This window comes from Taurulus bubalis (genome assembly GCF_910589615.1).
Source record: "Taurulus bubalis genome assembly, chromosome: 13".
Taxonomy (NCBI): Eukaryota; Metazoa; Chordata; class Actinopteri; order Perciformes; family Cottidae; genus Taurulus; species Taurulus bubalis.
In genome coordinates, this window is record NC_136601.1 from 14,834,688 (window position 1) to 14,861,258 (window position 26,571).

Below are 26,571 nucleotides of genomic sequence, written 5' to 3' on the forward strand. Positions count from 1 at the left end.
TCTTTCCTCACTGTGAAGCCACAAACACTTTTATATGAGTTTCTCGTGCTTTTTTGGTTTTATTTTCTCTAAAGCTCGGGTTTCTCTGCTGTAGAACTATCATAGCCCTCCATCATGTCTGACCTTTTCTAACCTTGTGAAAGTAGTCCCTCCAGTTAAAAGCAGACATAACGGTTGCAGCAGAAGAAATAATCAAATTACTTGCCTTTGAGAGACAGGAATCACAAAGGCAGCAGTACCCAAAAGAACATAAAAGCTTAATGAGTGTTTTTTGTAATATCACTGGCTAATGGAACAGATGACCCAACTGGCTGGAAACAGCCTGCTCAGCACTCCGAAAACACTTTCTAACAACAATCAGAGGCTAAGAGGACGACCAAATCTTCTGGCTTAAAACAGCCTATTCAGCAGTTCAGAACACACTCTGTCAGACACAATAGACAATGGGCTTAACTACGTGCATCAAATTATGCCAGAGGCTGTGTAGGGTGTATACTCATCCAAATCTGGGACCTTGGCTTGCACAACATCCTCTTCTGTCATCAAACTACATGGTAAAAGCTATAAAGAAAATGTCTCATTTGTCCATCTTTCTTCACATGCAGTATCTGCTGCTTTTTTCCTTGTTTTGTATCCACCTTACTCCTCACCTTGCATGAAGTATGGGCCCGGTTACTCCTTTCACTGAAGCTGCGTCTGTGAGAGTTTGCAGAATATTGCAGGTGTCTTCCCTTTTTCCCTTCTTTTTTTGAAATATGAATTATGTGGGAACACGGCCTATCACATCTTGAAGGAAACGTTGGCCAGTTTTGGAATTACGTTTATCTTTCCTATTAAGTTAGATGTGAAGATCGATACCATTCTCACATTTGGTCATTAATAAATATGAAGCCACCACCAGCAACCGTCTAACAGCTTAAAAGTTACACCCATAATTCACAAAAGGTATGACAGGGATAGGAACAAGGTGGATATATTCAAATAGTCAAAATTCCAAAGTATTTACATTTAGATGGAAGTTTCTTTTTCCTTCTAACTTGGATCTTCAGCCATCATGAGACACATCTACACACCAGCGCTCACTTACGACCCTTTACTCACACACACACACACACACACACGCAGGCACACACTCTCTCTCTCTTTTTCTCTCTCTCTCTCTCTCTCTCTCTCTCTCTCTCTCTCTCTTTCTCTCTCTCTCTCTCTCATTATTGTTTCTATTTCCTTCCTCTCTCCAACTCACTCCAGGAGAGTGAGTTCCATCTCCATCTCAGTAAGCGAGCTGCGTGGTTGTGTTTTATCCTCAGGGCACTTTGTTCCTCTATTTCATTTCTCTATTGCAGCTTTTTTATTATCCACAGATGGCTTGGGGGGGTCCTCCCATTGGCTCGGGGTCTCCGTGGAGATTGCTGATTGGCTATCACATGGGGGGAGTTTTAGTCAATAGGTGGCTCTTTTTGGGACAAAATGAGCAGCTTGATGTTGTTTGGTAGCATACAGTGGGTTTTCAGGTATATTGCCCTAAAAACAACCACGTGCCGTGGCTGAAAACAATAAACCAAAGAAACCATTAAACCAAAACAATAAACTGAAAGATAGTGAAACACGCTGTAATGGTGTGGGAAACTGCAGAGTGTGGAGATAACACACTGGGTTTGTAATTTAATCCATTAATAATATAACATAATTAATCATAGTGGCTTTACAACTTTTATCTTCCTTCACTCAAAGCCATCTCTGATGATATAAAGCTTTAACTTATCCTGCATCGTCTTAATATTGAATTTAGACCACTTAAATATAAAAAGACCAGGCAGCAATGAAGTCTGCTCATAGTTGCATCTATATATAACTCTGCCACGTGCCAGGATTGTCACTTTAGCAACTGACAAATCCAAGTGGCTCTCTTCAGGATCCAGAGTGCTGCTGGTCCTTCCAGGTAGTTTTCATTCTCACTGTTTGATCAAGGACCGATTTAGACCTGCAGCCACAAGGGAGTGCAATTAACTACCTAACAGAAAGGAAATCCAGCAGTGCTTCAGGGCCCGAGGACCAGATTTCAGGATCACTTGTCTAAAGCCTGCCTATGTAATTGGCAGAGACATTGTAATAAGTGGGGATCATCTCTCCCTAATCTGTCACAGCCCACCACTTCCACTCACACTCTCTGCTCTCTGTCATGCTCGGCTGCCGCTGTACCAGCCAGCTTGGTGAGCACTCGAACAGATCAGACCCGCTCCTGACCCCCTGATGGAGGATTCTTGGAGCATTCGCTTCGATGTGGTTGCCAACACTATTCCAAATTTGCAAATTTAGAGAGAAATCATACCGGTGTCGTTAATACTCTGCCAGTATAGTCCCTCTGATAGCACTAAATTGCTGGGTGTAGCCCTCTGCTAAATAAATTAAACAGGAAACAACTCACAAGCGGTTCCAGTGGCTTCACTCCTGTCAACAGTGATGAATTAAATTGGAACTTTTAGGTGAGCAGTCATCCGAGACCAAACCACATTAAAAGGTGTCACATTACCCTCACACAACTAAATGCATTTACCTATTTGGATTTCTAATTCATTTTCCACCCTATTTGATTGTTGCTGCTCCACCTTGTCCGCCAGGAGCACTAATGTTATTACCACTGTGTTTTCTCCTAAAACAATTCCATTATTTTCATGCAACTCAAATGTGACTTGAATTTATAAGCGCAGTGTGTGACACCAGTGCCCTCTGTTGGTCTGATCCTGGCTTTGAGTAGAGGACCAGTTCACACTATAGAGTTGGTTACATGTGCTTTTGAAATAAAGACACTGCTCTGAGGGGTACCCTGGTGGCCTCTGTTTGAGTCTGGCCATGGACTTTCGTCATTTACTATTTCTCTTACTCTCTCCTTTTATTTCCTGTCAACTCTCCAATAAAATAATAAAAGGATAACGGCAACATTGTATTTATTGCTACTTAATAGTACAATGTAATTTATTATTGTAAATATCTATTTACAATTGCATAAATGTAGTGGTTATCATGGAATTAAACACATAGTCAGAGGTATAGTTTGCATAAGAACGGCACTGCATGATGATGAAAGACACTACCAAGGATCAACATAGCTTTGTGTTTCCTACAGTCTGTTTCTTGTTTGGAATAGAAGACCTCCTTGTCTTGGTTTTGTATAAAAAGCTTTGGGGTTTGGCTGTAGATTAAAGGCACTGGACTCAAATGTTTACATAATGTTTGCTGCTCTTCAGGAAATCCCATGCTTATCCATGTATAATTAAAAAAAAGTGTCTAACAAGCAGCTTTAAACTCTGCACTGGCAACAGCAGTGAACTGAATTTTTTTTTAGAGGCTGAATAGCTCCACGTCAGTCAGGTGGAGATCAGAGCTGCTGGGATTCTCACCAGCGGTTACTCTGAGCCGCAACTCCTAGATCCATGATTCGCGGTAGTCGGCCACTAGCACCACCCTCCAAGAACGCAGGCTTCACTGCAGGTGTATCTGACAGCCTCCTCTTGCTCTTGTTTAGGTCTGGATAGGAAGATAAACAACTCAATCATTTTCAGGAGAGTGGGTGAGAACCATCTACCTCGTTAAAAGGTGGAGGACATCAGATTCTCACCTGAGATTGCAAATAACATCTTGCGTCTGGCTCCAAAGGTGGAGATGCCCACTTCCTTCAGATCCTCATCAGACAGAGTGAGGAACGTCTGGTAGTCAATCTGGATGAGTACATATAGCAGTTGCACCATAATGCTCATTAATTCAAGCTTCTCTGTTTGTGTCTATCCGGGAAAATTCTCCCACACAGCGTGTTGCATGTGTAAGTGATGATGAAAATGTAGAACTTTTTTTTTTTTTTTAAGTTTGCTCAGAGACAGATTCATTGAAAACCTTTACATAAGTATACCTCTTGTTGTTCAAACACGTCAATGTATTTAATTAGGCCAAGTTGGCTGAGCAGCTCAGGCAGGTCGTCTATCATTTGGGGGGAGGGGCTCCGCTGACTGCAGGTTGACGCCCTCCTCGATGAGCACACGCCTTCAAAGTAGCTGCTGCTGCCTGGGAAGCTCTCCACTAGACATCACAGGTCAAAGTTAAGAGGAAAATGTTAAAGGTGGCAGAGAGAAAGTGACCCACACTCGGTTTCCTCGAGCTTAGACAAATACTTACAGGGTTTGTCATTCCTGCTTCTTTTCATTGAGGATGCAAATGCAGGGAAGGAGGAGGTGGATGATGCGAATGTGGATGGGGGGGAGGAGGGGGAGGAGGAGGAGGAAGAGGAGGAGGAGGAGGAGGATGGGACAGGAAGGGATGAAGACGTGGATCCACATCTGTCCCTCCAGTTGTCACAGTTGCTCCCATTCCACATCTTTCCCATCTGAGCAGCCCATGACTGGAAGGACACAGAAATAGTACCAGCATTAAATATGAACTACTTTTTCTTTCATCTGCAAACATTCCACAGCAGCACCTTGTACTTCTGTCACGATCCCTTTCCTCCATCTCTCCTCTCTTTGTCAGGGCTAGAGGTCAAACGGTTTCAAGTGTAAGAGGGGTTTTAGTGGACATAAGACATCAATAGATCCAAAGATTTAATGAGAAAGCTCATTGGCCCCTGTGGGCTGACCTGTGGTAGTAGCACTCTCCCACTGGGTATTATCAATGCAATGGGCATAGTGAATACTTCCTCCCATCCGCCTGGGTCGAAGAAGAAAGTTATTGGAGGAATGCCTCTTACTCTTATTAACCTAAGTAACGGCCTACAGAGAAGTCACAGAGGCGACATTCAGGAGGCGTATGAAGAGCCAGGGAAAACCGCTCATGTAAACAGGCTGCTGAGTGGCTGTGTCGACTGAGCCGATGATATCAAGCTCCAGGTAAGTGAGCGTTCAAATCGGCAGTGCTTACCACACAGTGAAGCTAAGTGCTTTAAACTGTTGGAGAGCATTACCATTAAATAAGAATGTGTTTGGGGGCGCTTGTTTTACGGCACTGCAACTGATAAGTGCTTTTGCAGCTCAAAAGTTCAGCAAAAGTCAAGCCTCCTAGCTAAAATCAACAATCAAAATGATTCATGCTAAGTCGGAAGTTATTTCAGTTTCTTTAACAAGACATTAAGTTAGTGTGATACTCATTTGTACCTGTTGCTGGCTAGTGCTGATGCTCAGGTAGGGTTTGTAGCTGCGTCGGCTGATGTTGCGGAGCTCCTTGATGGCCTCGGCTGGCATGGACTTGGAGAAGCCAAGGCCACTCCAGGTGTCAGTGGGCGTCTGGACCTCTGTGACCATAGGCTTCCTCTGCATGGCTGTCATAACATACAAACACACTCAGAAGGAAAATCCTGACTTAAAACTTACATTTACTGAATTTATTTAAGGGTCAATTGACTCAAGCATCATGTGATTGGCATATTATCAGCTAGCGTGTTAGCTAACAGTAGCAAACACAGAGTGATATCAGTCATTTTAGAGTCATGTTTCTGACCACTTTCTCGTTCTTTCAGCAGTTTTGCTCCCTGCCTAATGCTGAGAGGAATATATGGCGCTTTAGCTACAGAATGTTCCACTATGTTCAGCAGCTAGTCGCTAACTTTGTCTGCTGTTTGGTGCTGGACAGGTAGCACACAGTGGGTTTATCGGAGTGTTTTGCTAAAAGCAGCTACCTGCGTCTGGAAACAACACCGATTAAGTATGAAGATACATAAAACCAAAACAATGAGCTGAAAGACACTAAAATGCTTTGTGTTGAAGGAAACTGCAGTCGGGTGATAATTATCATCACCCGCATTACACATACTCAATTGATCTATTGTTAATTTAGAAATACAGAACATATTTAGAATGAACACACACTTTCAGAATGCTGTACGAGCTGCACAAGAGTAAAAATGTAATTCACACTACAATGCATAGTGTTTAGCCTCAGTCAGTCCATCATGAAAATGCATTGCAGGTTTTCCATGTCTCCTCTGAATTGGGCAAGCTGGGTTCAGGTGTTAAATTATGAATCACAAACAGTGTCTCTCCTTGCCAGTATTTGGCATACTAAATAAAACTCAAATGGCTGAGACAGATACACTCTCTCAAATGACAAACAAGTCACCCTGGGCCTCTTTTGACAGTAGAACAGGAGACATGTGAGTGATAAAATAAAAAATAAAAACTGCAACACAGCACTCCAAAGAGTGTGATATCAATAGGATTATAACTAGTAGTAACTGGTTTTCACTTGTGTGGTATCTGTGTGTTTATGTGAGTAAATGTCCCATTCATATACTGGCATATGGGTGTCCTAATGACTGTCAGGCAGATGGCCCATTCAAACTGCTAATTCATAATCCCATAAAGCAACACTGAGGGAATTTAGTACCATTTGGCTACAGATATTCACAGTATCTCTCATTCTGCATGATGGATGAGATACTGTTTCATGTGTGTGTGTGTGTGTGTGTGAGTGTGTGTGTGTGTGTGTGTGTGTGTGTGTGTGTGTGTGTGTGTGTGTGTGTGTGTGTGTGTGTGTGTGTGTGCCTGTGTGCCTGTGTGTGTGTGTACCTGTGAGAGAGTCCATGCATGTGTGGGTTGTCTGCATTGTGTATATGCCCCGTGTGAATAAAGTTGGAGTGCCGGTGCTATTCTATTATAACTTTGGCACGGTGCAGCCCATAAACAGGCCCCCTTCATCAGTTGTCTTGGCAGGGAACAGCACTGAAACGAGCCCCCTCTCACAAGCCTGCCTCTGCTCGTGATATTAATGTGTTGCCTCCATAACATACTTGAATACACTAAATAAGCCACTTCATCTTAGATAATCATATGATATTAAATCATGTTTTCTCAACAATATGACCAAAACTTGTGCACTAAATAATTCATTTGATTTAGTCTTGTTTGAGGAGCTAAGTTCAAGTCCAATCTATGCTCTGTTCAGTTCCAAAAACAACAGCTTGCTGTATATAGGTGGCTCTTTGACAAGCAAAAATAAAATCTACAGTAGACGTGTTGGGCCAAATTTCCCTGCAAAATGTGTTTTAATATATCTGTCTGCAGAATACAGCATCAAGATCAATAAAGAAAAGAAATGCTTGTTTAGCAGTGACCTGGTTGCTGCAGCAGAAGCCTGTGCAGAGCTCTTGAACCCACAGGACAGGAGAACATATTAAACATTTAGGAGCACTGACCTCTGGTTGCCTGCAATTTCTTCCTCTCATAGTCATAATCCTACAAAGCACAAACAAAAAAATAGAGAGGGTAAATAATGCATGAAATTGAATTCTCTGGTTGCTGAGCACAGGCAGGGGGAACCCAACACTTCCTGTCATCGCAGTAAACTTGTTAATCCTCCACTCAGTAACCTTTGAGAGTGAGCGATGACAACAACAAAGGAAAGCAAGCAAACACAAAAATCAATTCTCAAAATCAAATCGCAACCGGTTCAGGATTGTGCAAATCAATAGGTCACATCAAAATACATGTTCCTGCTGTTTCAATCTATCTTTCTTTCTACTGTTTGATGCAAAGTGGTTTGAGGTGTTACATCTTCGGTCCTCTGTCTCTCTCGCTTACACCTTCTCCTTTACAAGTCTCTACACCTCCAGTGTCACCCGTCTTTCAGGGGTTCACAGAGACCTGATTGTCTTTCCACTGAGCTGTTGTTGCTGCCAAATATGGTTGTGCCTCATTTTATGAGGAAACAGAGATCATTGATTCCTGTTTTTCCTTACCTCAGCCTTGCATGAGTCAGCGCGAACATCCTGAGCCATCGTCACATCTCTCCTCAGGCTGTTCCTTCGCTCACTCCTCACTCCCTCGATCTCTGCATTCAACAATCTGGCACATTCAGGAGATAACACCCCACATACATATAAACACACACACACACACACACACACACACACACACACACACACACACACACACACACACACACACACAGTTAGAAAGACATGGTTAGGTTAAACTGTGATGGCTACGTCCAACATTCGAAAGCTTATCAACATGTTCTTTCCTGGCCAGCAAAACTACTGGAGGGTTTGAAGGTTTGAGTTATGATGCCTTATAATTGTGTGTGTGTGTGTGTGTGTGTGTGTGTGTGTGTGTGTGTGTGTGTGTGTGTGTGTGTGTGTGTGTGTGTGTGTGTGTGTGTTAACCATGCTAAAGTCAAAAGCCTGTAGTGAATACCCATGTTCCATCTGGAGACAAAACCTTCAACCATTAGGCTGTGACTTGGTTTTGATTTGAATTACACGTAGATTAGCGGTTAATTAATGTAAGCCAACACAATGACCTCACAAGTGATGAAAACAGGTGTTTTTACAGGTAATGCTCACCTGTATGTTAAAGCCTGCCCTGTTGAATGGCGCCTGTCGTGGTTGAAAAGCTTGGTAATTTCAGGACCCTGCAGACTCCCCCTCCGTCCCATCAATCCCACCCTGAGGCTGCTGACTGCATCACACATCTCAGATGATGACATCACCACAACCTTAGTACTCTCATCCTCTGATTGGCCGGACTGGTCCTCATTTTCTAGGATCTGATGGAGAATTTGGTGCTTAGCGTTGATTTCTTTTAAGGTGTATTTATCAGGAAGGATTTGTTTTGTACTGATAGCAGACTGTATTAAACAGTTTAACTGTGTCAAACCTTCTCCAGCGGCCGGCTGTCTGTTCCCTTCAGTCCTGTTCTCCCCTCATCAGCAGCGTGAGGGGTGAGACCTGGTGGAGGTGATGGGCGGAGCTTAGTACCAGTCAGCAGCTCTGGAGTGATAGCTGGCACAGAGCCTGAGCAAAAAGAAGGGGCGTGATAGTGAATGAAGATCATATTAGATTGTACTACTGCGTTAAAAAGGGAAACAAAAATAGACACAAGTCTCCATCCATTCATCATATTTTAAATATGTGCATAAAACACAGCCATAATAAAACTGCCAGACATTGGGGGAAAACACAAGGTTAAATGTGAGATTAAATGTGCTTTATTAATAAAGAGAGACTGCACAAAACAGTTATGAATACAGAATTTGCCATATCTTATTATGTTGCACATAATCTGGTGGCTTTTTACATTTCCTATGGCATGCAGGTGCAAACACCTACAAAGATACATATATTTGTTCATGCTCACCTTGCTCTGAGAGACGAAGCTGCTGCAGCAACATGTTGAGCCAATAGTTGGCCAGCCCGCTGTCGGCTAGCGTGGGTTCAGGGGTCATCTCGGTTACCTTGGCAGTCTCACAGGAATCCAACCCGAGGAGCAGACGGCGGGCCTCGTAAAGACAGGAGATGTTCCTTTCCAGACCTTTCACCACCGCTGACTGATGAATATATACAGTGGTACATCAGTATTCAACACACCACAGCATACAAGACTACAGAGGACTGTAGTTTTGCATTCAAAATCAAAGTGAACATTCCAGAAATATTTCATTGACATGTCTTATTTAATCAAGTGCGGATACAATACGCAATCCCAAGCTCTGTGGTGTAGTCTTATTTGAAAGTGAATTAAAAAAGATGAGACTGGAAGGCATCAAAAACAAAATTAAAATGTAATGTAATACAGGGGAGAGGTGATTCTAACAAGGACAAAGCAGCAAAGCTGATAAAGTTGTACCTTGCTGGTCTGTTTTACTTTGGGCTTGACACTAATGAAGACTCCCAGGTTTTGCATCATCTGAGCCAGTTTACAAGGATCGGCCTCCCCATCTTCGCGTATGTCAAACATCAAACACACAGGCAGACAGTCCTAGATGTGCATACAAAGACATATACATACAAAGAATGTCAAACAACAACAGATTAAGAAAACACAAATACAAGAAAGGAAAATATATTTTGACACATACTCACTTGCTACCTCACATGATTGTTCTTTATTTAATTCTCTGCAAACAAAACTCTGTGACTGTACCATGAGCTGCTGCCGAGCCAGGCACACTCCGTCAGGGCTGCCCTGGATGAGCAGTGACGGCGGGCTCTGAGGAGCACTGAGGTCTGGTAGGATGATCTGGGTCTGGGTCTGGTGCATGACGCTCAGGAAGTGAGCTCCGTTCTGCCCCAGCAGGAAGAGATGCTGCTGGGATGTGACATCCATCTGGCTGCTCACTGTGCCGCCTGTGACCTCTGACCCCAGCAACAGATCCATCAGGATGCAGGTCGCCTTCTGCCACGTGATGATATATACAAACATGACATAATAGTATACATCATTTAGACCTTATTCGAATGTGCATGAACTGTGAAGTGGATTAAAGTTGACTGTTAAATGTTTGACACTAACCTTGACAGCAGCTGCGTTGCCCTGCAGGCCCCAGACGGTGCAGCAGCTTTCATAGAAGTTGGCTTGTGCTTGAGGGTGAGATGGCACGGCCCTGAAGCTCACACTGACCCCCAACGTCTGCGCTACCTGCTGGATGAGCGGGGAGCCTGCATCTGGCACAGCCTGGGGCACCAGGTTGACTGGAAGGTCAAAGGTCAAGGACAATGGCTGCAGATCCTAGGACAAGAAAGAGTGGATGGAAAACAAGGGTAAGAGTGTGATGGAGAGAAGACAGAGAGCGGAGGGTGGAATAAAAAGAGATGTGGGACAGACAGTGGCTTTTTGACAAATATACCTGTCTTCTTTCTGCCAGACATTCTATTAATCATTCTATTGATTGCTGTGTCGTGACTGGAGTGAAGAAATTGCATTTTGAGACAAATAAATATTGATCCAGTCTCTGTTCAGACTGTACATTGACCACTCACTCTTATCCTCCTACGGGCTTCCTCCACTCCTTCTATGGGTCCAGCGATAGAGACCTGGTGGAAGTTGATAAACAAATGAATATTGAATTTAATTTGTCTTATGTGTCTTGTCAAAGCAGCAGTCAGTCGCTCATAAAAATGCTGCTTTAGTGTCTCGTGCATTATAGATTGTTACCTGGTTGCTTTTCTCTCCCGTACCGTTGTGGCGGTTGGAGTCGGGGAAATGGATGTGACACGATGTGACCTCCATCACCTTTTTGATGTTTCCACCACCTTTACCAATCACGTGGGAGTGCTCTGTGTAAGCCACGTCCATCTTTAAAGTCACCTTGTTGACCTGGATTTGATATAAAACGGCATGTCATTTGTGCAGATTACGTTTCAATACTTAGTTTAGCCTAAAGATGTCATTGTCATGTCATTGGTGCCATTTAGTTACAGATAACTTCTTATAGCAAAGAAGAAAACATGTAAAAGCACGTCGTCATCTATACATTATTGACTTAACTGTTTAGACAAATTGTGGTAATCAAGCACCACAGTCCCTCACCCTGGTTTCCAGCACTTCTAGGATCTTCTTTTTGGCTCCCAAAACATTGTCTCTCTTCCCTTCCACCTTCACATGTGGATCTAAAGCAATGTAGGAGTTCAGTTTAGGTTCTATACTTTTAAATCAATCCATTGGAACATAGAAATGACCGCGACAGGAAGGAAACGAAACACAGAGCATTGATATGGTGTCACCTTTCTTTGACTTGGCTCCAATCTTCAGCTTGGACGGCCATCTCACCTGAGTGTCAGTTTCTCTCATCACCTGTGAAGCACAAACAATGAGAGAAGGTGAGAAAATGAAGAATGAGCTCTCATTGTATGCTACAACACATATTGGAACACACATCCTGAAACATAGCAGATCTCTTCGACCTCAAAATACAAAGCCTCATTTGCATTTCAAAGACTGCAATTATCACCTCCATAAAACTAGTAATCGCTTGATGAAGAGTATGAAACAAATGTTAACACGATGAGGATCCAACTACCAGAAGTCTGTAGGCACTAATGATCAGCTGTGACCTTCACGGAGGAGAGCTGCTGGATTCTCTTTTAGTCATGAATAAAAGGCTTCCTTGTGTGGACTTTTACTTACTCTCTCAAAAAACTCCTCTCCTGTTTCCCCATCTCCATGCTTTGGAGCTGAAAGACACAATGCAAGCAAACAATTAAAAATCGAACAGACAGATAAAGAGAGACACACATTTCAAAATTCCTGCAGAGCGATTTATCACGCTGTGTCGGTCAGCGGCACAAAGTTCCTCTGTTTACTGCACAAGTGTTCAACATCGAGCATGTGTGCAAAGTCAACATTTAAATGTTGACCTGTCTGAGAATTGCCAAGCGACTGGAACAAGAGGTTGCCGGGAACATAAACAATTTTAAAAGGCCATCGCTCCACGGTGACATTTACAGGGTTGGGGGGTGCAGGAACGCCCTCACCCCTCCTCATCACTCTGGGTTACGCTGGCCAGAGCTGAGGAATGGGAAGAGAACAGTGTGGGGTGGAGAGAGAAGGTGGTGGTTGGTGGGGGAAACCACAAATTAGCCTTGAGACAGCTATCACATCATGATGCAAAGACCTCCCACTTGACCAAAAAATGGAAAAAACAACTGCAAGATCAAGAAGGAATGTGTAAAATGTTTTAAAAGAGCACTCCTCAGCTTATCATAGTAAAGTCTCAAGTGCAGTTTGGTTGGTTATCACCTGAGAGGATGAGATACAACATTTAGGCCACAGTTATCTGTGCTGAATTCGCTCCAGCTTTCCCATCAAGAGTCTGTGTGAGGACAAACAGACACACGTCAGCCTCTATCTGCAGCGGCAGCACACACAGAAAGAGTTTCCCCAGTAACACAGAGGAAGCATTTGTCATAAACCTGCCGAGCAGCGATAACTAACGGAGGCCGTTACCTCTGCTTCCCAGACAGGAATGATAACAGCAAAAGAGACTTCTGAATGCATAAGCCATTGCAGGTCATAAATCATGGTGATACAGCAACAGGGGTTTAGTGGATGGCAGTTACACCGATGGTGACAACAAGGACGCAGCCAGCTGGAGGCCCTGACAGGCACACGGGGTCAGGTAGATAACAGGCGCTGTGAGGAAGGGCACGCAGGGACAGGGATCTGCCTCCCATCTTGACGCATGTCAAACATCAGACACCCGGGCCGACAGGCCACACAGATACACATAAACCACACAAATTACGTGGCATGAAATAGCTTCTGAAAAAACATTTAGGGGGGAAGAGTGTGAGGATGAAGGTGATAACGGTGCCAGTGGAAAGCTCTGTGCATGGTATTGACAGTACTATGACCATCTCAGCTCACTCACCATACAACATGTTCTCCAGCTTCTTCCTGTCGATCCTGAATCTCTCCTCCACCCATTCTGGGTCCAGACTCTGCCCTCTTGCATTATCCTGCCCTGGCACAGAGCGTCCACCAACTTCCTCCTCTTCCTCATCCTCTTTTTTCTCTCTGTCATGTTGGGCCTCGCTGGGCTCAGGCATCACTGCTGAGCCGGGTTCTACGCTAGTTTCCAAGTCAGGCTGCTGGGGTGCTATGATGGCCGGGACCGGAGAGCTCTCCTCGGTGGTGCTGGTGGCCATAGCAGGACTGAGCCCTCGTCAGTGTTTGTGTGTGTGTGTGTGTGAGAGGAAGTGTGCATGTGTGTGACCAAGGAGACCAGCAGGGAGAGAGAAAAAAAGGGGAGAGGGGCAAGAAACACCCCTGTGTCTTTTCTTTAAATCCCCCGCCCCCTTCACAATTTAGTACACAAATCTCACTCTTTCTCTCTCACTTCACGCTGTTCGAGGCTTGAAGGATTTGCTGCAATGGCCTTGCAGTGTACAGATGTAGAAGGAGAGTCACGTCTTTATTTGAACAGAAACCATGTCTTCTCTATTTGAGGGGACCTAAACAGACAAACAAACAAAATCTACAACTTCAGCTGAGGCTCAGTCTGCTCTACACAAATCCTCTGTAATCCTCAATTCAATGTCCACAGATTATGTGGATATATGCTCAAGGCCTATGATAAGAAAATATACATACTTCACACACACACACACACACACACACACACACACACACACACACACACACACACACACACACACATCCTGAAAACGACCCTCACACCAGCCCACACAGCTAACAAAATAAAAGGGTCATCCAGTTGGGTTCCTCAGCACGTCTGTCCACGTCTCCCCCCCCCCACCTCCCTTCTTCTGAATGAGAAGTAAGGGTAAGGGCTTGAGATTCCAGAGGTCGGGGTGAGGGGAGTGGAGGGGTGTATCGCAGCAGTGGGTGTGCGGTGTCTGTGTGAAAGGGGAGCTTGCACCAATGCTTGGGAAAAGACAATACATTACAAGAAATGCATTCATTTTCTGAATTAATATATCTGAAACATGTAAAGACACTGCTTTACAGTTAGGGTTCATTATTAACAATGCGTAGGGTTAATTATTAACAATGTGTTTATATGCTTTTAAAACCGTAATATGAAAAGTATAACTAGCTTTATAAAGTAGCATCCAATGAAAGTACTTAAGGAGTGCATAAGTACCTATAAATTGTACTTAAGGAAAGTAATTGAGTAAATGTTACAACAGCTGCCAATGACAAGCAGGCAGCCAGAAAGTTGTAAACTTCAGTGACAGGGGGGGAAATGGTTTAAAAGTTACAAAAAATGTAAATGGGATTTAAAAAATGGTTTAGCACTTAATAAGACTCCTCCTTGGTTTCAATTTCCCAAACTCGGGAACTCAAGTACGGACTAAAACATGGGTAAACACAAACTGCTCAATTAGTCATGTCTGGCGGGACTCTGTTTCCAGCTCAACTCAGTGTTTTCCATATTGCTCAGACAAATTTGGCCTCAGGCGAATCGGAAAATATCATTTGGCAAGGCAGAGAGAGATCTTTCAAACATTACAAACTAACTACTGCAGGCAAGACTTATTTGCCCGAGGAAGATGGTGAGTGAAAGACTTGATGACTGTGTCACCATGGAAACTGGTCAAGAAGTAAATTATTCCAAGTTTAATCTGACTTTACAACAGCAGATCTGCTCCCTCCAGCCCCCCTGTAGCCCCATCTGACTAGAAGAGTGTGTGTTTCCAGTAAGAATCGCGACGTACGTCACTGTTTGATCTATGGGCCAAGTAAAGAAAAGCCAAACCGTCCTGCAGGGTGATTGATGAGCTGTGGGTGGTGGAAATCAACCCCTGAACCCATGAGTGAATCATTTATTCATCTAGATAGATAGATAGATAGATAGATAGATAGATAGATAGATAGATAGATAGATAGATAGATAGACAGACAGATAGACAGACAGACACCTGTGCTGCTAGATTAGTTTAGATTAGATATTCCTTTATTAGTCCCGCAGTGGGGACATTTGCAGGATTACAGCAGCAAAGTGCACACAAGAGACATCGTAAAATAAAAAACTAAACAATTAATATAAATAAACAGTAAAACAGTATTAAAAACAGTAAAGAATGCACAATAACAATATTGTATATACAGACAGGATACAATGTATTTATATTGCATAGTTGAGGTGATTAAAGTGACCAAAGTGATTAATGTGTTGTTGTGTGTGTGTAATCAATTCAAAAAGAGAGATAAATACCTTATTAAGAGCACTCTAGCCATGTGTCATCCAATTGGTATCTTATTTGTACAGAGGAAATACAATCTTTGTAATACAAAAAAGCACATGTTCTAAGCCACAGCAATGGTCAAATCATGTTTAACACTAAACTAAACAAACATTCTTGCGGGGAACTTTATTTATTTAATTTGGTTGGCCTAAAATTAGTAATATATATATATATATATATATATATATATATATATATATATATATATATTCATTCTAAATGACCTAAATCAGCCTATATTACAACCACTTTGTGCTGAATTAATTAACTGAGGGGTCTCACGTGAAACAGTTGTCCTCCGCCACACCGCATGGCGGCGCTGTGAAGCAGTGAACCACCTTTTCAGACTCTGAGTTGCGTCATATGAAGCACTTCCGGGTTATTTTCCGGTGTTCCGGTATTTCGGGTAGAAGCTGCTGGAGTGGACGGACTGTTTACGCTGTTCATGGTGCCAGACCACCCTCAGAAGACACTAAACATGCCTTTTCGCTTAAGGAAGCTTTAAACAAAGACAAACTATGTGGAGAGTTCAAGGTTTTGTTGGAAGAGGTGAGAGGAATTTTATTGACACATTATATTTTTAACGTCACGTTTCAAGTTGTTTCTTTAAGTAGCCTGTCGCTTTTATTAAGAAATAAACAAAGGTTATCCTGATACAGTGTAACGTTAGAACTCCATTGTTGTTGTTAAAATACCAGCGAAGTAAATTACTAAACATAAAAATTGTTAGTTTCTTTCGCTAGTTTCGAACTTTTCTCTCTAAGTGTAACTGACACTCGGTTTATTTTGGTCGAAGTGAGTGAAGTTGTTAACTCCCGTCTTGGCCACCAGTTCGAACTTTCGATGAATAAATAAATGTTTGTTAAACCTAGATGAATGAATGAATGGCTATTTTCTTTTTTTCTCTTCACCTCAATACTTGTGCCAATATATGTATTGATGTATTTTATACATTTTTAGTTGGCATGCCATGGATTGACTTACTTACTAGTTATTACTGAATTGCATAACGTGTTTTAACACATATTTTGGAAACCTATACAAAATTAGCATGTAAAAACCCTATTCTTTCTTAGCTAAATCATATTTCAGGACTTTGATACTGTTCTATAACCACTTTATTAATACATTTCAGTTTCCTATAATTTGCTCAATATTACTGATTAGATTAGTATTTGTAAATTTGTAGAAAGTTTTCTGAAAAGGATTTTGAGCATGTGGTGCTCATTATAGTTGAAAGTGAGACCGTGTTCACTTCTCGCTAATTATTTCCAGTCTTTTATCAGTAGGTCAGCTACACATGCAAAAATATTAAATGTGTCTACAATCAAGCTAGTTTACAGGTCAACATACATAGAGAATTAAGTTCCAATGATACATCGATAATAACTAAATGTTTACTTTATTGTTCATCTCTCGAATATTCCTCTGGAAACCAAAGTAATAAAACGGCAATAACCTCTCTTTTTACTCTATACTTAGTATAGTATACGTTCCTTCCAGGAAATGTCCTAGGAATATTTTGAAAGAAATTACAGACACTACAGAGATCACATGTTTTTTTATGTCACGTAGTTTGGAGGAAGCTGAGCCTTGTATGAAATTTGAATGTTGGACATTAATGTCTCATTTCTGCTGTGTTTGTCTTCCCATCACTTCTCAGTTCTGCATCGATGCCATGGCAGCAACCCCCTGCGACTGCCCCAGAACCAGGGCCAGTCTCAGGGACTGGGGGAGGTTGAGGTCATTAATAGCTCAGTTGTCCTCTCCACCACTCAACACTCTTCTGATGGCAGGTACGTTCCACACCTTGACCTTTTCTATTGTCGCTGTTCAAACTTTGTTCAGGTCTGATAGGAAAAAAAACCTAGAGAATGAGTAGAAAACCTTGAATTAAGGTCGGACCTCAGAGACTACCCTCATCCCATTCCTTTCTTGTTCCTTTACCCCTCCTTTGAACCCGTTCATGACTTGTAGCACCCCCACTGCCTCCCTTTCAGCTGGTTGCATCATCCAGTAGCATCTCCTGTACGCATAAAGAGGGTTAGTCGAGGGCACAGAAACAAAGCCTTGTGCCTCAAGCAGAATATTTCTGTGACGCCTTAATAAAATAAAATAGTCATTGTTATGTTTGTGCTGTTTCTCTGTCAGCTCTCAAAAAGAGGAGGATGGAGAGAGGAGGAAGAAACGGAGGACCTTTCATCTTGGCTTTGCTGAGCTTCCACCTTACACGGCCCTGGATGCTGTGGGATTTGTACGTCTTCTGTTGTGACATTTTCCCTTACTATTCTCTCTTTCCATTGAGCTGATTCTTTCCTTTAGCACCACTTGGTGGTCTCCCTTGATAACTACTCCTGTATTAAGTATACAGCAGGGTGGCCAACAATGTGTCATGGAGACCAATAACACTGGTCTTCTTTCCGACCAATCTCGCTGCATATAAATGGGCTTTCTGATTTCCTTCATAACCTGATTCATCTGCATAGACTGTTTTCTGTGTGCATGCAAATGCAAAAAAAAGAGATGTGTTCTTCCCCTCTACTCTACGGAAAGGAGGGCTTATAGTGTGTCGAGTTTTGGAAAGCCGGCAGAGTGTTGGCTCTTCATGGCACATTATTGGCCATCCCTGGACTACAGTATGTTAGACCAGGAGTAGCAGAGAATGAATGAATGAGTGTTTCTCCACAGGGTGCAGCAGCAGTTCTGTTAATGCAGATCTGCAGGAGGATCCACTCCCAGTTCTCCTCAAGCTCTGAACCGAGTCCCATCCCTGGAGCCCTGACGGCACCTTCCACCCTGCACAAGTGTGGCTACCGCATTCTGCTGGAGATCTGTGAGTCGCATTATTGTAAAGAAGCAAACGATCAACTGGTGGTTCACCTTTTCATATAATCTTGTGATCAAAATCCTGACTTTGTTTTGTTGCACCTGTCTGGGTTCTCTAGTGTCTAGACGAGATGTCCTTCCCAGAGGAAGGAGTGTGTTGTGTCTGCACGAGGCTCAAGATCAGGTTCAGAGCAGCAGCAGTTCAGGCGATGCCAGTCTTCACAGCAGCAGTTCAGACGATGAGCAGGCCCATCTGACTGCTGACTGCTCCATCTCTGACCAACAAAGTTCACCCCTGAACCCAGAACCTACTATACCTGGTTTGTTCAGAGCTCTGTGGAGATTGTTTAAAATGTATATTTATCTAAAAATGTTGTTCACCTAGTATTTGTTGGAGCAGGATAATAAAGCATTGTTCTTGCCTGACTCACAGAGGACTCACTTCTGTCAGCATCCTGTCCTCTGCAGAATGATGCCAACCGAGACAACACAGAGACAAAAGATGCCAATGACCAGGTGGACATCTACCTTCTTGAAGTTTATTTTCATAAAAGATGCATATTTTTCTTTATTCTTGCGAAGGCCTGACTTGACAATCTTGATTGTTGTTGTTTTGTGTCCTCTTCGTTTTTAAGGACCGGCTGTCGGATGAGGAGAGGCTGTCAGGAGCAGCACTGAATCTCAGACATGTGGGAGATACCAACATTCCTGTTATCCTCAACATCATTGGTACGGATTTTTTGACAGTTAAACTAAATCATTTTCAGCCCTTCATTCCTACTCGGATGAAGACTTTGTAGTCTTCAAGTTTTTCACATATTAGGCAATATTTGTTTTACTTTGTCTGTAGCTGATCTCTTTCATCTCCCTGCTTTTTGCAGGTTTAGAAAGTACCAAGAGTGAAAACTACGAGGAGGCTTTCACGTGTTTTGTAGCTGCAGCTCAGCGGGGTTACAGCAAGGCCCAGTTCAACACGGGTGTGTGCTATGAGAAAGGGAGAGGAGTCGTCAAGGACAAAGACAAGGTGAGAATCCAGACGGCTCACTTCACTTTCTTTGAGTGTTTCATCATTCTGAAAAACATCATCTTCCTTAACTCCTCTGTGAAAAAACAGTCTTGAGATGATTCTTGTGTGTTTTCTTTTCCAGGCTCTGTATTACTACTGGCAGGCAGCAGTTGGTGGTCACAGACAGGCTCAGTACCGCTATGCCAAGCTGCTTCTGACCAGCAGGGGGCACCAGAGTTTAGAGGAGCTGAACACGGCCATCGACTTACTAGAACAGGCTGCTGCAGCTGGACTGAGCCAGGTAGGAAATCGTCACAAAATCGTATTAACTCTTTCTAATTATTTAATATAATGTCTTCCCAACTCTTGTACATTCAAGTACGGCTGACAATACTTATAATGAGGCTTTTCCACATTACACTCATAATGTTATGAGATATCAAACTGTACTTCAACTTTTAAGAATGTATTTAGAAATCTTCTGTTAATAGATTTTTTTTAAACATGCCACAGTAGGAAAAGCAAAGGTATAAATAATGAAGTAAATAAATATAAATGTTCGCTGAATTCCATTTAGCTGCTTCAGTTTCACTCTCATCACATTGTCATGGCTCACTTTGACATTTAAATAGAATAAAGCCAACACTTGTAGCATTAATACTGTCTGCTTGCTCACTCCGTGTTAACTTTAATTCTCGGAGAAAACTTGAAGAATTAAAGGTAGTGCATTCCTCCAAGGTGAAGAAACAAAACAAGAAAATTCTTGAGGGATTGAAGGAATTGGGCACCGCATTTAACAACAGCAAAACATTGAAGTGTATTCCAAGTATTTTTTGTATCGTCGTATGCTCAGTACTTCCAATGTGCTTGTGTTTGGGAAGAAGTGAGCATACAACTGGATAAACAGGTCTTGGATTATACTGCAGGAGTTGTGAGAGTTTGTAATGTTTTCGCTTTTGTTAACAATAGGACCCCCGAGACGGTCTGATAGAGGTTGGGTTTTTATCATGCAAATTGCTCTGTTTAGTTATATAGTTAGTTTAGTTAACTATAAGCCTTTCAGCCCATTTCTATTCATAAATGTGTGTTTATGTATTCTGAAGCCTTGAAGGTAAAATAAAACACAATATTTCAAAGCATTTATTCTCGTGACCGCAGTTGGCATATTATGCATTATTACCATATACGTTTTTTAATCTTTTGTAATTGTTTGAGAAGAGAGGTGCCACACAGCTGGGTATCGGCCTCTGATTGGTCGAAAGACCAAATGCATCAGGAATTGCTTGTGGACGGCTAACAAAAATAATAGCTGTTTTTTACAAGGAGGGATTTATAAATATTCATAGAAAACATTCAGTGTTGCAATTATCGTTATGGATTTATTTAACAAAGTCTCCAAAAATACACTGTAGTTCAAGGCTGGAATACAAAGCTTCTGGAAGGGATAGGCTCACACCAGAGCCCTCATCAAAACATCACAATGTTAAGTATGTCATATACGACATACTTTGACCTGAAATCTACAATATAGTAGAAAGTTGTATATTAGGGTATTTTTGTAAGGCACATTGGTCCATTTTGATGGGAGACTTGCTGCAGCAGTAAATGCATCAAGGGGCATTCTAGAAAAAATACTGTGTATATGCTGTTGTATCCTAACAAAAGTGAACCAACTCTCTGCTTCTCTTCCTCTTCAGGCTCAGGTCTGCCTGGCCTCGGTCTACACTCAGGAGCCAGTGAGAGACGGCAGCAGGTCTGTCCAGTACCTGAAGATGGCAGCAGAGAGCGGAGTGAGTGCCCTTCTAGATGCTTCTAGAGTTTTATCTCTGTTTTTATTGTTGAGATTTCCCCTCCCCTCCCACTGTACATTCATTCTGTATTTGTCAACAGGGGATCCCCACTGTCTCCTGCTTTTTAGTATTCCCAGCTTATTTTAAAAACATCCCTACTTGCACTCGGTGCTGCAGTTGTGTTGAAGCAAATAGTGTTAATTACTGTTACTTCAAATCACTTTAGAGCTACAGCACTGCTGATTGTCCCATTGTTGAGTCACACAGAGCTGTTGTGCTTCTTTCTATAGTGACATAGTCACTCCATATGTATATTTATATTTATTTATATTGGTGTTGGTTTATAACATTTGCACAAATGCCACCACCCTGTCATGTTCTTGAGGATGAAATAGTCATAACCACATGTTTGTTTTTGATCATGTGCGCAGGACGACACCGCCCTGCTGTTTTTGGGTCAATGTTTTGAGAGCGGCTTCGGGGTGCAGCAGAATCAGACGACAGCGATTGAATACTACAAGCGAGCCGCTCACGCAGGCAACAAGCAGGCGAAGAGCTTACTGACACCTCTAAATGATACACTTAATCAGGGTAGGCACAAATGGAACATTTCACATTCGTATTAATCATTGCATTTTGTGCATTTGTTAATGCTGGCACTGCATGTGATAAGCTTTTAATGAGCCTAGACGGCAGTGATGATATCTGTGAAAATCAGCAATGGATTTTTCTTATCCGTCTCCATCTCCTTCTCAGTAGAAGATGCAGTGTTGCGCTGCATCCGGTCAGCTCCGTGTTTCTCTGCAGCGGACCGGCGGCTCCAGCAGCCACTCTCCTCTCCGGCCAGTCGTGTCCCTCCCTCCTCCAGCCGCCCTACCGCCCTTCCACTCCTGCCTCACTCTTGGAGCACCGGGAGCCTGTGTGTGCCCTCGGCGCTGTCCCGCACACCGCTTCACCTTCATCCACAAAGCGCCGAGGGAGGAGCCTGCCAGTGGACTGTGGGGGTCGGATAGTTATCATGAGCCTGCACAGGTCAAACTGAGGAATGTGTTTCATAGCTGGAATGTATTTTCACCGGAGGAGAAAGGTCAAAGTGTGTCAGTTGTGTACATATTGTGAAGTCTCCATTAGAGTGAATCGATTTTATACCTGGTCAAATTTATGTGTGTGTAGACTTTTTGTTGGAGATGTTTTATAAAGCTGAACGAGTTGTTGAAAGGGTTTTACAATATTATGTGGGAACGAAATATGGAAGTTATTTGTATTATTTGTTGCTATACATTATAGTGTTTTCTGGGACTTAAGTTATCCTGTGAGGAAGACATGTGATCGATGTGCCTTTGTGGAGGTTGAGCATCTTATGTGGGTCCTAACCACGTAAAAAAGAGCTGATTATAATTGTGTCTGCTCTATTGATGAAACTGACAAAGTGCTTTAAATTAGTGTAATATCTTAACATTCAGTAATACAATTACTGTATCTTTGTAAAAGAACAAAAAGATAAATGCTTTCTGGTATTCTAGACCTAACTAAAAACAGATGCACTGTGAGGGGATCTTGTACTGATGAAGGTGGAGCCTAAAACCATTAAAAAAATAAGTATCCCTAAAAGCTGTTATGTCTGCCTTGTTACTTTGTAATTGCAGTTCAAATTCACTGATGTGCAAAACAGTATTTCAAGTAGTTATGTTATCCTCTTTCTTTCTTTTTTACAATAACTTAATTAAGGAGTGGGCTACTAGTGTGGACGTGTCCTCTGTATCACAATAACTTTCCCACATAAAATTAGGACCACTTTGAGTAAATCCTCACAATATTTATCCAACGACAACTAAAGTGTGTTTCAGAGGAAGATGTGCTCGTCACTATAAACCCGGCCATTCATATTTCTCCAGACTACAGCATGACGTAAGACTTCGATGATGTGTGAATTCATTACCTGAGTTGCAAAATAACGCCGGTAGATTTATTATGGTTGCGTCTCCTCCGTGCGCCGAGCGTCCTGCGTCCGCGCCGCTGATTGGCTCGCTGAGCTCCTCCGCGCCGCTCCGGGATCCTCTGGCGCAGAGAGAAAGCTCAGCTTGGCCGCCAGCGAACACCGAGCCGGGCTGTGAGGGCAGAAGATGATGTGATCCGATACGGGCGGGCGGCTGCAGCGACGGGGCGGAGTGGAACTTAAAAGCGGCTGTCGACCTCGGACCTGCTCACTACTGTGTGTGTGTGTGTTTGTGTGTGTGTTTGTGTGTGTCGTCGTGGGAGCGGAGGCGCAAAAGCCCGGAGGCTGACCGAAGCGGTGAGTGGATGTAAATAGATGATCTCCCCTCCCAGTGCGGCGGCGGCTGGATGCTGAAGATTTACTGCGTCTGTTCACATATCGACAGCTTTGCTTCCGCAATAACGGCAACTCCACCTATGCTTCCTCGGCGTCATGGTGGATTTAAAGATGATCCAACGCTGTTTCTGAAACAGCCGTGAGGGAGTTTACTAAAACGGCAGCACAGAAAGGGGGGAGCTGGAATAGTCCGCCCATGACATCATCGACTTTTAAGTTAATCGTGTCCCCAGATTGTGCTTTCATCTGTTGCATTTCATTTCTGAAGCAGTGGGTGCAGTTCAGAGTTGAGGAAAGAGGCCTCCCATTACAGAGAGTAAGTTGATAAAGGAGGATTTCCTCTCAGTATCTAGATATTACCTGATGATGAATGTTGATGTGAAGTGATATGAAGTGGGTTTTTCTTTGTAGGATGACCTTCAGGTGTGAACACTATTTTGTCTGTAAAGCTGTGTACAGACGGTAAAAACATCTTGAGCAGATACGGCTCATGTTTGGAAATCTCGCTCTGAAAACAGAGATGACGTATTTTGTCTGTCAAGAAGTTGTATTATTATTGTTATGAAAGACTTATCTATCTGCTTGTTTGATACTCTGTCTTATATTGCTGTATATTTTACTGCAATATAAGCAGAGCACACTCAAAGAGCAGCAACAGAATGAAACAACTAGTTAATTGTGGCATAATTGTGTTATTAGAAGGTTACACATTTTGCTGCTAAAATCTTGTGCATCTCCAATGACCTCTGCTGTTGGAGAGCACAACAGATTTATTGAAAAGAACAGTTTAATAATAATAATAATAATACATTGCATTTGTAATGCACTTTATATTTAAACAATCTCAAAGTGCTACAGAACAGGATAAAACAAGAACATTTTTAAGATATATCTAAAAGCAAAGCCCATAAAAGATATTTTAGCAGTACGCTTTCTTAAAAAGGTGAGTTTTTAGGTCACGTTTAAAAGCCTCTGCAGTCTGTGGGGCCCTCAGATGGTCGGGGAGGGAATTCCACAGCCTCGGAGCTGCAGAGGAAAAGGCCCGATCGCCCATAGTGCGGAGCCTCTGTGTGTTGACTATACCCCACTGTCCTGCAAACTGCTGTGTCATTCTCCTCGCTAATAACCATCCTCTCTCCTCCCCACTTCCCTCACATCCTCTCTTGGCTTCACTTTGTTTAACTAATGGAGATCTGGCTCCATTGTTCAGGCTAAAGAAAGAAAAGGATGGTCCAGTTTGTCTGCAACTTATCTATAATAGTACAAAAATACTCGAAAAGGGGGATAATGATGAGTTGAAATGATGTTTGCTTACTACTCCTTGTCTGTTTTAGGTGTTGTGTCAGGATGTGCAACATATTTGCTGTGGCTTGAATCTCCAGCTTTTGTGGCTTTTATAGCTTGGTGTGAATGTATTTTTTGCATTTTATTTGAAAGATTATAAGGCCAATAATTACGTTTGAGCCGCCAGACAATGTAGTCCATTAGTTAGAGTGGTAACAAACAAATTAGAGCTGCAAGATCTTTGAGTAAAGCTGGTATTCTGGCAAGACTGCACGGCTCAGTGCAGGTAGGGTGTACCTGTTGACGCTGTGTTTGTGTCTGATCTCAGCCCTGGAGTGTGAGCGCAGATTCAGCACAAACAGGTTGTTTTGGTTGCCTTGCCCGCAGTGACGAAGGGACAACACGACAACCACCCAGGGAGAGGGGAGCGGATAGGGGCCCCGCATGAACAAAGTGCCTTGTCCAGGGATTCTGCTCTTTCCAAAATCCTGCCTCTGTCTTTTCCCAAGAACTTGTCGTGCATTAAAATCTGCTGTGTTTGTATTTTCCACCTTTCTGAGAAAAGGCACTGGCAATAACTGCAGCATTGTGTGTGTGTGTGTGTGTGTGTGTGTGTGTGTGTGTGTGTGTGTGTGTGTGTGTGTGTGTGTGTGTGTGTGTGTGTGTGTGTGTGTGTGCATGCATGCATGATTGGGCGACATGATGTTTATACATTATGCTTGCGTGCCTGGGCATGTTTTTCTACCTGTGTCCGTGTTCAGTTGTTTACCAGCTTCCCACAGCTTTGCAACCAAATTAGATAATTCAAAACCAGGAGTGACAGTGAAGCAAGCCATACATGTGCTGTGTCTTAAAACCACGATGACTCTCAGCTACTGTCTTTGTTGCTATCCATCTGCCTGTGTTCAGCATCACAGGGCTGATCCACCCAGAGATAAAAGAGACACGGTTAGCTAGTTAGCAGAGAGCTGCCGCCTCTCCTCCCCACAGACTGGCTTACTGCTCAGCTCCGGCTTTCAATGTCAGACCCTGGATGAATACATGACTCACTCCCAATGTCATGCAAATGCAATCCAGCTTTATGTCTTTGATGCAGTGTTTTTTATAACACTTCAACAGAGGCACCTTATGTGTAAAGGGGCGTATGGCTGTAAAATAATCAGCCCCATAGTGTATCGATAAAAGCCTCTCAGACTGGCTGAGCTGCAGCCTGAGAGCAAAGAGCAAGATGCTGTTATCTGCTTTGTGTTCAGAGAAATGCAAATGAGTGACACAGCACTGAAACGTCTCCTGATGATGTCACCCCCCTGTGATGATGTCAACGACACACGGAGGAAACACACAGAAATTATTTTAAGACAAATATTATATTATATTTGTAGCAGAGTAGTTTAGTACAATATGTTAGTTGAGAGGCCAGAGAAAGAAATCTTTAAAAAATATACTAACCCAGTGACCAACCACTTCCAGCCACGGAGATGAGAAAGCATAAAAGGAGCTTGCAACCACAGGAAGGAAGGAGTGTTATTGTACTCTGCCTGACTTCGGGGAAATGGAAAATGAGGAACACTTCCTTCTCTATCTTCCTATCTTCAAAATCTTAGGAAAAAATGAAGTTAAATCCAGTTTAAAGGATCCTTATCAAAAATGTAATGTGTAATGTTATGTTTGTCTCAAAAAATATATATATATATTCACAAATGATACTGAATTTGTTTACAATCTCTAGTATCAACATTGGCATCTACCTAAAAACACAGTATAATTTGGGTGATATATCTTTTAGGTTATACACTGTTACATGACTTCTGACAGTGTCTCTTCTCTCATCAGCTCTATCACGGCAGTGTATTTCCTGTCAGCC

The 26,571-nt window shown here is 42.7% G+C and overlaps 2 protein-coding genes across 2 annotated transcripts; one reads left to right on the forward strand and one right to left on the reverse strand.

Moving 5' to 3' along the window:
* Window positions 1-3,394: 3,394 nt before the first annotated feature.
* bicc2 (bicaudal C homolog 2) lies at window positions 3,395-13,405 on the reverse strand (the record flags this gene model as incomplete). Its single annotated transcript, XM_079228308.1, has 19 exons — window positions 3,395-3,525; window positions 3,617-3,716; window positions 3,905-4,071; window positions 4,168-4,390; window positions 5,139-5,302; window positions 7,175-7,214; window positions 7,718-7,823; window positions 8,324-8,526; window positions 8,637-8,773; window positions 9,117-9,306; window positions 9,606-9,737; window positions 9,903-10,154; window positions 10,272-10,487; window positions 10,739-10,792; window positions 10,914-11,075; window positions 11,289-11,368; window positions 11,483-11,552; window positions 11,886-11,932; window positions 13,129-13,405. The coding sequence occupies 19 exons, from the start codon at window positions 13,403-13,405 to the stop codon at window positions 3,395-3,397; spliced, it is 2,751 nt and encodes a 916-aa protein (XP_079084434.1).
* Window positions 13,406-15,884: 2,479 nt separating this feature from the next.
* Window positions 15,885-22,692, forward strand: dele1 (DAP3 binding cell death enhancer 1). Its single transcript, XM_079228677.1, has 12 exons — window positions 15,885-16,018; window positions 17,133-17,265; window positions 17,621-17,723; window positions 18,158-18,302; window positions 18,415-18,615; window positions 18,729-18,811; window positions 18,931-19,024; window positions 19,177-19,319; window positions 19,444-19,602; window positions 20,999-21,091; window positions 21,523-21,682; window positions 21,848-22,692. Exons 1-12 carry the CDS (start codon window positions 15,988-15,990, stop codon window positions 22,102-22,104), a joined length of 1,602 nt encoding a protein of 533 aa, XP_079084803.1. The 5' UTR covers window positions 15,885-15,987; the 3' UTR covers window positions 22,105-22,692.
* Window positions 22,693-26,571: the final 3,879 nt, after the last annotated feature.

Coding starts and splice junctions, on each gene's coding strand:
- dele1 (XM_079228677.1), top strand. CDS start 15,988: ATGTGGAGAGTTCAAGGTTTTGTTGGAAGAG. Junction 16,019..17,132: donor TCAAGGTTTTGTTGGAAGAG/GTGAGAGGAATT, acceptor ATCACTTCTCAG/TTCTGCATCGATGCCATGGC. Junction 19,603..20,998: donor CTGCAGCTGGACTGAGCCAG/GTAGGAAATCGT, acceptor CTTCCTCTTCAG/GCTCAGGTCTGCCTGGCCTC.